Consider the following 15,206-nt stretch of genomic DNA (forward strand, 5'->3'; position numbering starts at 1 on the left):
ACAGACTTGACCCTGTTCCCCTGAATTAGCCCACCTCCTCCTGCTCCCAGCACAGGGGCATGCGGGTGCATGGGCTCCGTTAGCCTGACACAGAGGGGATGAAGGAAAGGCCCACTGAGAGGAGTGGAGGCTTAGTTCACGGTGTCCACATCCTTCTCCCAGCCTTTCCAGTCAGGTAAGCAGTAGATGCAACAAGCTGATGTTAGTAGGAGGTTCTCAGAGAAGAATGCAGGGCTTTTGGAAGCTGATGCCCTGCCTTTGTTGTTAAAGCCACTAGCGGGCAGCCAGGGTGGCTCAGCGGTTTAGAACTGCCTTCAGCCCAGGGCGTGATCCTGGAGACCCGGGATTGAGTCCCACGTCGGGCTTCCTGCAGAGCCTGCTTCTCCCTCTGCCTGTCTCTGCCTCTCTCCCTCTCTCTGTGTCTTTCATGAATAAATAAATAAATCTTTAAAAAATAAATAAATAAAGCCACTAGTGAACCCTCTACTTGGTGAGACATGCAGTCATGTGGAGGAGGGGGCAATGGGGCACCCCATCCAGGTGTGGACACCCATCCTCTTCCAGACCTGGAAGTCTCGCCTTGAACACATAAGAGTGAAGTCAGTACTAATCAGTTTGATGCATCGCTAGCACTTGCTCTGTGTGAAGTGTGCTGGTTAAGATTCCACTCTGAAGAGACCGTGTCCTCTGCTGTGGGTGAGAATATAAATGGAATGTTTCCTCAGAGCCATTTCACAATATGTATCAGGAACTTAAAAATAGGCATGGCTTTTGACTCAGTGCTTTAGTAATTGACCTAAGGAAAAGATGAAGAATGAGGCCAAAGCTTTAGCCATAAGGGGGACCACTGTCGAATGCAAAGATATTTACAAAGTAAGTGTCAAATAGTGTGAATATAACTAAATTATTGTGCAATCATACTAGTGAATGTTATCTAAGCAGTCAAAATCCTGTTTGCACAGAATGTTTATGATCTGAAAAAAAAATCTGATCAAATGTTTAAAAAAAAACAAAGTAAAACTTTGCTTTCAGAATGAATTCGGTTCTTTTGGAACAAGATGGAGGTCTTGGCAAAACAAAACTTGGCAACAGTTTTGAGAACGCAGAGGGACGTGGAGTGGGGATAGGGCCATAGGGACAGCAAGATGTTCTCCTGGGCAGGTTCTTTCTAGTTTTTCTTTGTATTTTTCTGTTTTCCCCCTCAAATTTTTGTGGACGTGGATTTTTATCATCAAAAGGGCAGTGAGTGATATGGTTTGAGAATCTACCATATTCCTACAGAAACAGAAGATAATAGAGAGTATCACTTACCAAGGCTCAGTGAGTACGGTTTTGGTGCGAGAGCCGCATGGATCAGTCACCTGTTATTGAAGTAATGCTAATGCCGCGTAACCACCGTAAAATCTCAGTGGCACACAATCACAGACCATGGGCTATCTGGTTAGCTCTGTTCCATGAGTTTTTCATCTTTTGGGGGCCAGTGGGGTAGGCAGAGCATGTTCTTTTTGATGAAGGCCCAGAGAGCCACCCAGAACATGCCAGGCCTTCTGCCCCCAGGCTGGACCTGGCACTCAGTGACCCCTGTCCATTGCATTAACATCCCATGGCTGAGCCCAACGACCAGGGAGGGACTGCAAAGTCATCCACCAGAGGGCATAGATCCAAGAAGGCGATAGAATCCCTGAAGGCAATAGCTGTGTCGTTTAAGCAACTAAAAATGTTAGTTTGGAAACAAATGAAATTGACTTCCTGCAGAGTCATCTCTTGCTGTTGCTAATGTGCATTTTGTTATTGTCGTGTTCCTGAGTTGGCAACACTCGCTCCACTGAGTGGCTCTTTCTGTCTCTTTAGATCCTGGCCAATGTGATCATTTTCATCTGTGGGAACCTGGCGGGGGCATACCACAAGCACCTCATGGAACTTGCCCTGCAGCAGACATATCAGGACACATGCAATTGCATCAAGTCCCGGATCAAGCTGGAATTTGAAAAGCGTCAGCAGGTAAAATGCATTTTTCATTCTCGCTTCTGCATTTTTTGTGGCGGTATTGGAAGGATGTTGTTACTGTTATACCGGTGGGCAGCCCATTCATCATAGGCATCAGAAATTGTCTGGAGCCTCTGGTTGCCCATGCTCAGGGAGGGTGTCTGAAAACCCAGCAGATGTGAGAGGAAGACAAGTAGGAGGGGTGGCAGACAAAGTCATGGTGTCATCCACGGTAGTGGAGAGCTTTGGAGGGGAAACCATAAATATAAACCATAAAACCATAAAACCAAAAACACACGGGACCCTGTGTTTAACATACTAAACCACACATGATGGCGGGACCACCTGGCACTGGCTTTGTTTTTCTTGGGTTTGTGTATCATCCCCAGGAACCCGGCTCCCATCTGGAAAGGTGAGGGTGGGCAGGACCCTCTGTGAATACCGCAGCCCACCTCTCTGAGCTTTCATCACACGGCCTGGGCTGGACCAGCCGGTATTTGACACATAGAAGATGCTTCTTTATTATTTGTTAAATTGTATGGAGTTAATCTGTTCTATAAAATTTCACCAGAATGTACCATGGTGGTGGCAGCAGAGAAAGCATCCTTTAAATTTTGATGCTAGACTTTTATTTGTATATAGGCTGAAGAATAGTGATTGAACTCCTTTTTGAAAACAGTTCAGTTTGTTTGCTCAGCAAAGATCAACAGAGCACCTGTCAGGCATGAGTCCGGGCACTGACGCTATGGCCATGAATATCACATTCTCACTGGTATTATTAGCTAAATCTCATAGCCAATTTTTAAAAAGCATTTTGTTGGGGTGCCTGGGGACACACAGCCAGTTGAGCATCATACTCTTGGTTTCAGCTCAGGTCATGGTCTTAGGGTTGTGAGATCAAGCCCCATGTCAGGCTCCATGCTCAGTGCAGAGTCTGCTTGAGACTCTCCCTCTCCCTCTCTCCTTCTGCCCCTCTGCTCCTCTCTCACCCCATGCATGTGTACTCCCTCTTTGTCTCTAAAATAAATGAATCTTTAAAAAAAAAAGCATTTTGTGTTACAGCATGGATAGCAAAGGTATTTAAGAATGAATGCTTAGTTCCTTGATCTCTATGTGTATAAACTCTGGATTCAACATTAAGGGGTGCAGACCATTGTTAAGTTGGAGCTATTGTCCAGCATGCTTTCATATGCCTGTGTACTGTAGTATTTAAATCTAGGTTCTAGAAAATTCCACAGTTTCAAGAAGCAGTGCTTAATGTTCGTGACTATTTTCTCTATAGAGTCCCGATATTTCAGGATAGATGGTTCCCTTTTTCAACCAGTAGTGACTCTATCAGGTTGGTCCTGACAGACGTATTTTACTTTCTGTTTCAGCACTTCCAGAATCTACTTCAAAATCACACCAAGGCTGAGGGAACTGACATCCCAAGTAGACAGATTATATAACCTAATATTTATAGTACCAGCTTTGACAAAAGCAGTGTCAAGCTACTGACCTCATCTGCACTACATACTTCTCTGAAGAGTCCTTGAGCAACCAGAACTAGGTCCTTGTCGAGGTGGCTTCCAAGTGGTCCAATGGCCACAATGTGACCCCAGGTAGCTCAGGAATTAGAGCTAGGGCACCCTGTGTGCTAGAGAAGTCATGGGGCCATTGTGAGTGGGCTTGTAAGGCATCATAAGGACATTTACTAGTGTTTTTTTTTTTAAAGAACCTTTTAAAAATAAGTGAAGAGAAGAAAAAACCTCGTAGTGAAGGTGTTTAATAAAATATAATTTGATACCATGAATGTATTTTGCTATTAAAGTTGGGAGTCAGTTCCCAGGGTCTCGTGCCCAGAATGTAGTCCTTTTCTTGTTAGGGCTTCAGAAATTGTTTCCACAATTAGAATGAATGCTCATACTTTCTTCAGACTGGCATGTAATTAAGTGAAAACAAAAACTTCTCTTAGTTAATAAGAGCAGGAAGACATGATCTGATATAAGGAAATACATAAAAATTAGCCAGTGGCTATCTGTGTGTCCTTCACACAGAGGATCAGTCCTGAGACGTGGGTCCTGATACAGCCACAGACCAAATTAAAGTCCAAGAGTCCAACATATCACTTCCTGCCCAGCCTTCACCACAAACCATCTTTGCTTCATCCATTGCAAACAACAATGTCCTTCAGAGTGCTTCATTCAAGGACAGGGGTCTATGCTGAGCAAAAGCATTTGCTTCAGCACCTATGAGGGTGTAATAAGTGCCATCCATTGTGATATTATATATCAGCAGTTGCTCAGAGGGAGCTGATGCTCCCAGAGGCTGAGCAGCCACCATCTTGGGCGGTTCCTGAGCCTGTTTCACAGTGTCACCCAGCGCTGACCTTAATCCTTGGAGAGGAAGGCCAAGGCCAGGTAAGCCCAGCAAGCCCTGTGTCTACAACCCTGATGGGGGCTGTAACAGCTGAGGCTGCTGGGAGGTGTCTAGGAATTCTGAAACCTTTTCAACCTTGCTCAGCTCTTTACTTTCTTCCTTTCATGTGTTGTGATATTTTTCCTGGATGCAAATGAGATGAATTTTTAGAAACAGAAAGCCATGTTTGAATAAAGTGACTATTTGTGCTATGAAATTTGGGGAGAGGAGGGAATGAAAAATGTCTGCAGAGGTTTTCTCCAAGTTATATTCTTGCCCTGAAAATGCTCTTGTGTATAAACACTAAAAACTATGATTTTTTTCATTAGATGGGAGATGTAGTAGCATCAAGGCCACTATTAGGGCTTGAAGGTATTTTCTTGGCCAGTTTTGACTTTTGTCTTAAGTCTTAATCCTGCGAGGGAAAAAAAAACAACAACAAACCAACAGCCATGTCTTGAGTGCTGTGTCAGTGCAATATAAGGTTCTTTATCAAACCTGAGAAAACAGCAAGTGTTTTTCCCCAGAGTATGTAATAAACTCTCAGGAATTGATGGAAACTGGATTCAGAGCAAAACAAGAACTTTCTTTCCTAACCGCATGGGCAGTGAAAATAAATTTTGCCTCCTAGTAGTAAAAACTGGATTTGCTTTTTTTTTTAATGGAAAGAAAATAAACCTTCTTCCATTTATATGTTGTCTTTGTTTTTAAAGTAATGTAATTCAAAGCGTTTTTACATGGTCTCCCTTCAGCTGGAACCAAGCTATAGCTTGGATATGACAAAATGTGGATTCCAGTAGAAAGCACCAGTCAAGCAAGGCTCAGACAGCCTCCCCACAACCTGTAAACCTGGATCTGTACCCAGGGTGGGGGGCTAGTGAGCCAGTAAGCTTCCTTGCTCTCCTTGGGGACTAGTTATTTGTCCTCTCTGCAAACTTGAGTGGAAGAAGTAACTGGTCCTTCTGTGTTCATGGTTGGATAGATAATGAATGCAGCCATATTTATCCTAGTATGATAGCAGGTCATGTTAGGGCATTGCTGATCGCATTACATAAGTCATTTAGGATGCCAGGAAAACTTGTTGAAGTGGTTTTAGATTTGGGATGCTAGTTTTGGACTGTTTTCATGAGGGAGAGGAAAAAAGAAGGAACTATTTTTTTTAAGTCCTTATAATGTACCAGGTAGTTTCTTTAATACTTTACACATATCGTGTCCATTTCCTTTTGCAGCTGTAACACTCTACCACACATGGAGTGACTTAAAATAGAAGAGATTTGTTATCTGCAGTTCTGAAAGTTAGAAGTCCAAAATCAGTCTCATGAGCTAAAGTCAAAGTATTGGCAGGACGGGCTCCTTTGAGAGGCTTTGAGGGAGAATGAGTTTCCCTGCCTTTTCAAGTTTCTAGAGCTTGCCTGAATTCCATGACTCCTTGCTCCTCCCTCTATTTCAAATTCAGCAGCATAGAATCTTCTAGTCTTCCCACCTCCTTCTCCCTCTCCCTTCTCCTCTCTGACTCTCTAACCTCTGGTTCTCTGTTGTACTTTCTTCCCTCCATCTGCCACTGGCCCTTCTACTTCCCTCCATAAGGATAATCTAGGATAATCTCCCCATCTCAGGGTCCATAATTTAATCATGTCTACAAAGTTCTGGGTTTGCTAATAAGTAAGGTGACATAATCATGGGTTCCAAGGATTAGGATGGGAACCTCTTTTTAGAGCCATTATCTTTTTATATTTCTTGATCAACTCAATGACCTAAGTCCTTTTTCCTATTTCAACCAGCTAAAGGAGTTGTCCAAATTACATTACCATATCACTAGGCTAGTAAGTAAGTGTGGCTTTTTCTCTTTTGTGTTGGTTCTATGCAGGTTTGTTGCACAGAAGTGCAGTGATCTCTGAGCACAGGTTCGCTAGAGATATCCCCAGGCATGAAGGACTTTTTTTTTTTTTTTTTTTAATAACTATGTTGTTTGTCATTACTGGCTAAATAAGAAAGCATAAGACAATACCAAATGTGTGTCTGATTTGATCATTAGGTAATGTGCTGCCATGATAAGCCATGTGTCATCCATGAGGGGGTCAGGAAGTTCTATGGAAAGTCACTCCCACAAGGGACCACAATGTGAAATCTGTCTGTGGCTTTATTTCTATCCTGTGGTGGGAGGGGCTGAGAAGAGGGTGCAGTCTAGAGGAAGATCCCCTGAATTGACATAAAGTTGTGTTCTCTTTTAGTGTGACGTTGGTCAAACAATTTCCTCTGATGGAGGTTATACTTGATCCCTTACCCAATTTAAGAAAGTTTTCCTGACCTCCAAAATGGTGTCCTGTTGAGAAGGTACTCAGTAGCCAGTACTCTGATAACTTTGGTGCACTCACATTAAGCAATGGAAATCAGCTACCATCCTGGCCAGGCCATTGAGCTCGAGGTGGCAGGAGAGAGGGTTTGATGCATCCCTGCCATCCCCAGAGTTCCCTCCTCATCAGGCTTCATTCTTCAGTGAGGCAAACAGATTGAACAGAGAAATGTTTTGCTTTGTCTGCTGGGATAGTTGGTGGATAATTGCCCTCTTTTTACCAGCGTCATCTCACCAAGTTCAGAAGTTTACTTTTCACCCACAGAATGGGCAGAGTGAGGCAATCCTGGCTGCTCATATTCCAGAACTCATTGTTTCTCCCGTTCCCTCCATCTCAATAGGAGCTGAGATGCGGAGTCCAAGCTGAGGCATCTCAAAAGCATGTGCTTCTTAAAAAAAAAAACAAATTGGGTATAAAGAGCCCAACAAGAGTTCTAGCCAGTGAGTCTTTCTCACTGCCATTCCTGAAGAATTAAAGTGGCAAATATTATTATAAATGTTACCCAAGGCCTTTGGGTAGGGTGATGCATCCAGTAGAGGTAGCAGAACATAAGAAACTCACATCACATCCTTTGTGCAGTTTGGTTCAGATATGCCGGCCCTACTCAAGCTCTTGCATCATTAAAGATTATTAACAACACTTTTGTCCCAGCCAGAAGAATATGGGTTTTTTTTGTGTGTGTATGCGTCCACCTTTTTCTATTTTATTAAATAGTCACTCATACAGTTTTTATTTGGTATCCCTTCCTTGAGGAAGTCATAACTTATATTGTCCTTGGTCACCAATTTCTTCCATTTTATTAAATGATAGAGTATATAATTTTCTCTCTTGAGAGAGAGGTCATAGCCTACTTAGATGTTTCTCACCACCTTATTCTCAGCACTCTTTACTAAAGGAATGAATCACACACTTAACCCTTTGCTTGAAAGTTGGAAAAATTAAGAGTCATGGTTTCATGAAAGGGCTCTCCTCAAAGTGTTTGCCATTTGAATCTATCAGCTTGAAGTTCAAGAATTTCTTTAATAGTTTGAGCTATTTTGTCTCATACTGATGACTTAAATTCTCAGGAAGCTCAGATGTTATGCTTCATTGAGAAATTCCAGGGTAAGGGACTTTAGGATGCTGCATTTCACCATGAGCCTTTTACCAGTTTTCTTTAAATGAGAAATGAAAGCCAGTTCCAGAAAAGAATATTAATAAGCCTGAAGTATTTTCTGATAGGTCCTTTAGTTAAAATGCTTGAAATTGGTACATATTTTCTAAGATTACAATGAAGGCCATATGTGTACTTTGCCTTCATCCATTAAAGAGAAATCAATAATTATAGATCCAAGACCAAAGGAAAGAGGAGGGATTCATAGGAATCACTGTCGAATTCCCATACCTAATGAAGAACACCACTGTGGGAGATTAGTAATAGGAGCTTACAAAAATAGCATTAACGACTGTTCATTCTTTAACAATTTAGACTTTCAGCTCTGAAGGAAAAAAATGGGGTTACAACAATTAATCAAGCAGAGATTCTCTTAATGAATCAAATATATGCAAGTGTCTATTTATATCATGACAATAGAAAAGCTAAATGGTAAAATAAAACTCTGCAGAAGTTTCCTCTATGTGAGAAACTTGAGAGCAAAAATCCCATATAATATTTATGGAAAGCAACTCACCTGTCTTGTTGGAGATACACCTGGGAAACAATTCTATTGCTCCAGATTATCACAAGCTAATCTTTGCTGATAATATAAAGGAAGAACAGAAAACAGAAGTTACACCCTAAGGAGAGCATCTGGTTTTGATATTTTTGGCCTCTGGGAATTTTTAGTGTCTCATGGAGACCGCCTACTTTTTATACCCTGTGATGCAATATTTTGATGCTGGCAAGATTGTATAATAGGCAAAGGATAGTCTAGTGGAAAGACTCAAGAAAGTTCCATCCACATCATTTGATATGAGTAAAATAAACCCAATAGAAAGGAATTCTAAAATCAGTCCTTCTGGTTGCATTATCCATTCTTCTGATATTTATCACATATAGGAGAAAATGTATGTTTATTCCAAAATCAAAGGCAAAGTGTCAAGTCTTCTATGATGTTTTTCCCCTTGCAGATGAAACTACAGATGGACCACTTAACTGGTAATAGGAAAAAGAGCACTTTGTATTTACCAACAGGGGACTGACTTAAAGTGCTAAAGTTATTGGACATGTTTAATAATATATTATCACGAGCATAGTCATGGACAAAAACATGGCATTAGTGTTGTGCTTACTGAATTGAGGCACCCATTGATGTTTACACTAAATTAAAAATTAGGACTTATGAATTTCAGAATTTAGTTAATTGCATATGTGTTTTCAAAAGGTGTTATTCTTTGGATTTTTTTTTTTTTATGTTGTCTGAGTGTCCTAAAAGGTTTAGGAAATTTTGTTCTAGGGCTTTTCTGAAAGAATCTTTTAATCTGTTTTTATATATAGGGACCATTTAATATATGTAAGCTGCTGGATGTGAAAATTCTTCTCAGAGACCTGTGTTTTCCATATAGGTGACAAATGATATATATGACTATATGATATGCTCAGGAATGAAACAGGAGTAACATTTGAGGTAATGATATGCACATAAAGCTGTGCATAAACTGTTAAGGTAAAATATGGCTTTTACATATATACTTTAATTAAATACAGAATTATGGAGGATGGAAGGCACTAGTTCTCATATCTATCAAAACTCTTCCTTCTCAATTTTATCTTGGATTATATGTTATATGCCAAGGGATTAACCCCAGGGAATAGAATAAGACATAAGACTTAAGGTACCTGTTCTCTTTGGGCTTAAATTCCAATGACAGGAGACAAACTATAACTTAGTAAATGCATAAATTTGATCAGAAGATGCAAGTTAATGTGACAAAGCACAATGGAGAAGGTCGAGTGGCACATTGGAGAGGCCATCTGGAAGATTTTTCTGGGGAGGCAACATTTGAGCTGAAATGAATATTACAGAGGGATGTAGCCCTCTGATAACTTGAAAGTGCCCTAACAGAGGGGGCAGCCCTGCAGAGGTCTTGAATTAGGAACCAGATTGTCCCATTTGAGTAACATAAAGGTCAGTGGGACTGTTGGGTAAAAGAAGAGAATTGGAGAGGGAGACAGGAGCCAGAGCACACACTGGGCCTTTCAAGATGTGCTAAGGACTTGAAATTTTATTATATGCAGAATGGGAAGGCACTGAAGGGTTTAATAAGTGAGGTAGGGAAATGAACTGGTAACATTCTTAAAAGATCTCTCTGACCGCTAGTGGAGAATGGAGTAGAGGAGGATTAACAGAGGGATAAGCTTTGAAGTAGTCCAGATAAGAAATAAGAGTAGCTTGGGTTAGAGTGGACATATACAGGGCATATTTTAAAATTAAATAGGAAGGAATTACTGTTTAGTTTGATGTTGGATGACAGAAAGATAAAATCATCAAGAAAGATTCATAAGCTTTGAACTTGAGAAGTGGGTAATGGCTAGTATGTCACTTATAAGATGTCAAAGTCTTTGGGAACAGTATTCATTGGAGGTAGGAGTGGAGTAAAAATCAATAGTTGAGTTTTTGAACACTTAATTTTGACATACCTATGATATATCCAAAGGGAGATGCCAAGCTGTAGTTGTAGATCTGGATCTGAAAATGTAAATTTGGAAGTCATCAACATATAGTTGGTATTTAAAGGACTAAATGAGATTCCCCACCCACCCACCCACCCACCCAGGGAGAGAATATAATGAGAAAATATGAAAATGGCCCAGGGCCAAGCCCCCAAATACACCAACCAACTTTAGAGAAATGACAGAAGGAGCAGAGTCAGCCAAAGTCACTGAGAAAGATCACTCATGTAGGAGAAAAGCCAGAGAGACCGAGAGGGAAAGTTTAGGGGGACAGTGGTCACCTTAGGTGCTGAAAGAATCACAGTACAGGGAGCTTCAGGGAGGTGAACACCAGTATTGACAACATGGCAGTCACCAGTGGCCTGGGCAGAGAGGTTGAAAAGACAGAGCTCAGGTAAGGAGAAAATAGGAGGCGAGGAAGGTCATACAGTGACTATCATGACTATCAACAGCTCTTTTGACATATGCAGATGTAAAGAGGAGCCAGGAAACGCTGAGCAGTTTATTAGGTCAAGGTTTTCTTCACTCAAGATGGAAAGTACTGCTGTATTATTTATCTTGCTATGGCATCTCTGCCAACACATTTTACACTATTAATTGTTTCTACTCTACTATATGGCATAGATTTCCCAACGTTTCTTTCTTTTATTCGGAATCACTGATTCCCAGGAAGGGGAAGGCAGAAGGATGGATTGATTTTTCCCAAAAGGTGACTAACTGTGTTCCTGGATTACAGTCACTATCTAATTACAGTGCTAGTCCATTGCATATGCGAACCCATATCTGGTAATAGCTACAATCGTTGTAACTGAAATAGAAGTTAATGAAGAAGTTATTTAATAGACAAATAATAACAACATTGAAACCGTGAAAGGGACCAAAAAGGCTGGGAAGACTGTAGATAAAATAAATAGAATGAGGGAGGACAAAAAAATCAAGTCCTAATGTGGGTTAACTTATGTTTTAGAAACACATTCAAGTGAAACCAGAAGATTAAATGTTAGAAGAAAAAGAATTCATCCTCAGCAAAAAAAAAAAAAAAAAAAAAAACCAATTCACATATCAATGAATGTGCCATCCTCACCATATTCCTGGGAGGGTCACTGCCTGGGGCTTGAACTTTTCCATGTTGGATTTCTAAAAGTGTCATCCTCATTATAAGAATGGAAAAAGCATGGAACACCCGACTGGCTCAGTGGTTGAGTGTCCACCTTCAGCTCAGGGCATAATCCTGGGGTCCTGCGATCGAGTCCCACATCGGGCTCCCCGCAGGAAGCTTGCTTCTCCCTCTGCCTGTGTCTCTGTCTCCCTCTGTGTTTCTCATTTTTAAATAAATAAAATCTTTTTAAAAAATAAAAGACTGATAAAAAGTAAGGCTAGGCATTTCCCCTGAAGATAAAAGTCGATCAGCAACTTGATGCAATAGTTCAGAATTGAAAAGCAGAAATGGCACAGTGGGAGGCAGCTTGGGATCATTGCCTTAGGTGGAAACTGTCAAGACTGCCCAAGGCGCTGAGGGTTTCTTCCTACTGCTCCCTGACTCCTGCCCATCCTGACGGTCAGAAAAACAAGAGTTCAGGGAATTATGTTTGACCTCAAAATGGAATTTTCTTGTTGTTTTCTTTTTGCTTCCCCCCCGCCCCACCGACCCTGTCCAGCTTTAGGCACCTTTCTGGCTACATGAGTGCCTGCCAGACTCTCTAAGATATTAAGACTTTGCTTTTCTAAAAAAGACTATAGAATCAAAATATGAGTAGTTGATCGTTCACTGTTAGATGAGCTCAGACCCATCTGATGGAATCTAAGGGCTGGCAGGCCACGCTGGGCATCTCAGCCCTGAAGGCCATGACCACCCCTTGGACGAGGCTTAGTTACATATATGGGCTCTCTCACTCCAGGACAGGATCCAGTGACTGTAGGACCAAACACAGGGCAGAGTCAGCATGAGGCCAGGTGCACATGTGAGTGTATCTTGCAGGGATCTGAGCCCTGAGCTCCTCCCAGTGGCCCTGTCTGTGCTTGGTCCCTGAAGGTCAATATATGGCAGCTGTCTGGGAAGCTGCCTGAGAGTTTAATGCCAGACCAAGTGACTCTGGGGCTTATTTCCCAGGGACATCATCCCTCTAGGAGGCTGACTTGGGGTCCGTCTTTGCCATCATGAAACTAGACTGTGCATTCTTTGGGGGCAAGGGCTGTCTATGATTATATTATTTTTCTTTATATTCTTAGAACCTAGTACAGTTCTGCATGGAATGGGCAGGAACATGCAATCTCAAACACAGCTAGAAAAAACACATCAATAGAGGGTTCTCACTCTCCATTCAGCCTACATAATGCAATTATTAATTATATACGTATTCCAAATTAATTAGTTTAACAATGTTACTATCACTGGTCCCAAAGCCATATCCTCCAATGCTTTGGACTCCTTATGATTTATAGCAACTCTGGATTCTGGACTGTTCTTACACTATCTTGGTTCACCCTTCATGACTCTCTACCTCTGTGTCTTCTGAATCTTTGCAGGTTAAGTGTTATCTTTGAGCACTGCATGCCCCATGATGGCTTTGAGCAAACCCTGCCACTATCTGGTGCATCTTCCCATTTTGAGGCTCACTTATATCGTCATTCATGTTTAATCTTAAAAAGAAATAACGAAGATAAACAGCAAAAATATGCCATTTGCTGTCCTCCCAGGCCCATATTCCTCTCCCCAAAAGCTTCTAGTGTGTTTTTGGCTAAAATATTTTTATGAACTTAGGGTATGTTAGCCTCATTGTCATGGAAGTAATCAATACAGCCTTCTAGGGGGAGTGTACAGATAGGATATTTGTATGTGTTATGAACAATGTAATTTTTATACCAAAGATAAAATATAGGCTTGAAATCATTCCTGCCTGCTAACTTGATCCAGATCTGCTGAAGAACATGCATTTAAAATAGCCTTTGATGAAACACTTGGCTCATGGATACATCGTGGTGACAGTTTACAGGATAATGGATCTTTGAAATAGTGTTAGATTTTGACATGGATGAGTACAGCACTTAACATAATTACTATTTCAAACCTTTGATGGTGAATGTTATTACCAAGTTGGGGAGAAAACAGTTTTGGGGGAATATTTAGGAGTGTTCCACAGGGTGGGTCAGTACACCGATCCAAATGTCAACCACAGATTTTGTGCTTTAAAAAGGGCGGATGGATCGAGAAGCACTCAAAACTCGGGCCATGAAGATGTGACACTGCCAAATGAGTGAGCTTTCTGAAAAGTTATGAGTGGGATTCTGAGTGCTCTATTGAAAAACCAAGGGAAATCCTTTCATTAAAGAGCAGTGCACTTCATCAGCTGATATAAATGAGCATGAAATGTGATAAATTCCACAGGAGAGAGAACTGACACATCTCTCAAAGTTGCTGATGCATAACGGGGCAGGGGGGGTAGTTAAAACTTGCCCTTAAATAAGTTTTTTATATGCTTTTATGAAAAATGTTCCCATCATTTCCCATGTAAATCAGTATTTATAGCTACTGTCGTGTGCCTGTAATGACATCACAATTGTATTTCACGGGGAAAAGAGCAATATGAGCATGAAGCCTAGAAAGGCCAAATCAAGAATATTATGCAGAAAAAAAGAGAGAGAGACCAAAACTATGGTATTTTATGAGTATTTTCTCTAGAGAATGATGACTTTAATCATTTCATCTCTTACTCTCTTTCTTCAATGGTGAAATAGAGAATGATGGGCTGGATTGTTTTCTCTAGTCCCATGAAAAATAATGGCTAACACAATGCTCCAGCTGAGAATGGATTTGGGAAACTTGCTTTTCTGATGCTTCAAAGGGAGTTCTGTATTTGCTTCCTGTCCAGCCTTTCTACCCCTTGAGTAGAGGAATGAGGAATTGAAAAATCGTTGTTACCATGCATGTTTCCAGAGTCACTTACACCCTGCAGAGCAGGACCTAGGTCTGATGCTCCCCGCACACCCCCTCTCCCAGAGTATTGCTCAGGCTTCTGGAAGGCGGGTGCTTGGGTGGGGGTTCAGCATTCTGAATTCCAAATGCCCTAAAGAGAGTGACCAGAAAGTAGCTGACACTTGATATCAGAGCAGAAGGTTAGCTGAACTCATTTGATGTGGTATGGGCTTCACTGGGAAATTTTTAAGAGTGAAAATAAAAGCAGAGCCAGCATCTGCATCTTCAAAGTCCTTAAAAGAAAGAGCCTCCAAGCCATAAAGGCCAGGAGGTACTTTTTCAGCCAACAGACAGGAAATGTTGAAAACAGAAAGCATCAAAGGCCGTCCCAGTGAGGGTCCAGTTTCTATAAGAGCTTTGGGAAGGAAGATGGCTCTCTTGGGTTATCTGGTAACCAATGAACAGATTCCTAATTACCTCCCTTTCCAGTAATATTTTTATCCCCATCTACTCTTAAGTCATGATTCAGAGACATTTCTTTATATGAGGAACTGATAGATAAGACATTTGAGTTATGAACCTGAATTTTTGTTTCTTCAACAGGCACTCCAAATATCCACATGGACGGACTCATTTCTGTGCTGCTGACATTTTAGTACTAAGGATAAGGAGAGAAGCCCTAAAAGCTTCTAAAATGAAGGAGGGGGGAGGAAACCTCATAGGTTAAGTGTGATGAGATAAGAGTCGGATTTTCATTTCTTGTAAACAACACCAGATGTTAAAACACACACACACACACACATGCGCACACAAGATTCTGAGAGCAGAATCTTAAAAATACTTAACAAAAGTTTTTTGCACTTTGTACACCAAGTCAAATGACCATTCATCGATGAGGTTAAAG

General features: G+C 41.2%; 1 protein-coding gene across 2 annotated transcripts in view; it reads left to right on the plus strand.

Moving 5' to 3' along the window:
* ADCY2 (adenylate cyclase 2) overlaps positions 1-15,206 on the plus strand; it is a 387,405-nt gene that overhangs the window by 199,402 nt on the left and 172,797 nt on the right. For both annotated transcript variants that reach the window (XR_005984284.1, XM_041731928.1), the window contains exon 4: positions 1,852-2,001. Coding sequence is in view for 1 of the 2 variants with exons in the window: in XM_041731928.1 (XP_041587862.1) it covers positions 1,852-2,001 (150 nt within the window). In the remaining variant the exon portion in view is untranslated. The remainder of the gene's footprint in view (positions 1-1,851; positions 2,002-15,206) is intronic.

The sequence above is a fragment of the Vulpes lagopus genome, chromosome 17 (genome assembly GCF_018345385.1).
Source record: "Vulpes lagopus strain Blue_001 chromosome 17, ASM1834538v1, whole genome shotgun sequence".
NCBI lineage: Eukaryota > Metazoa > Chordata > Mammalia > Carnivora > Canidae > Vulpes > Vulpes lagopus.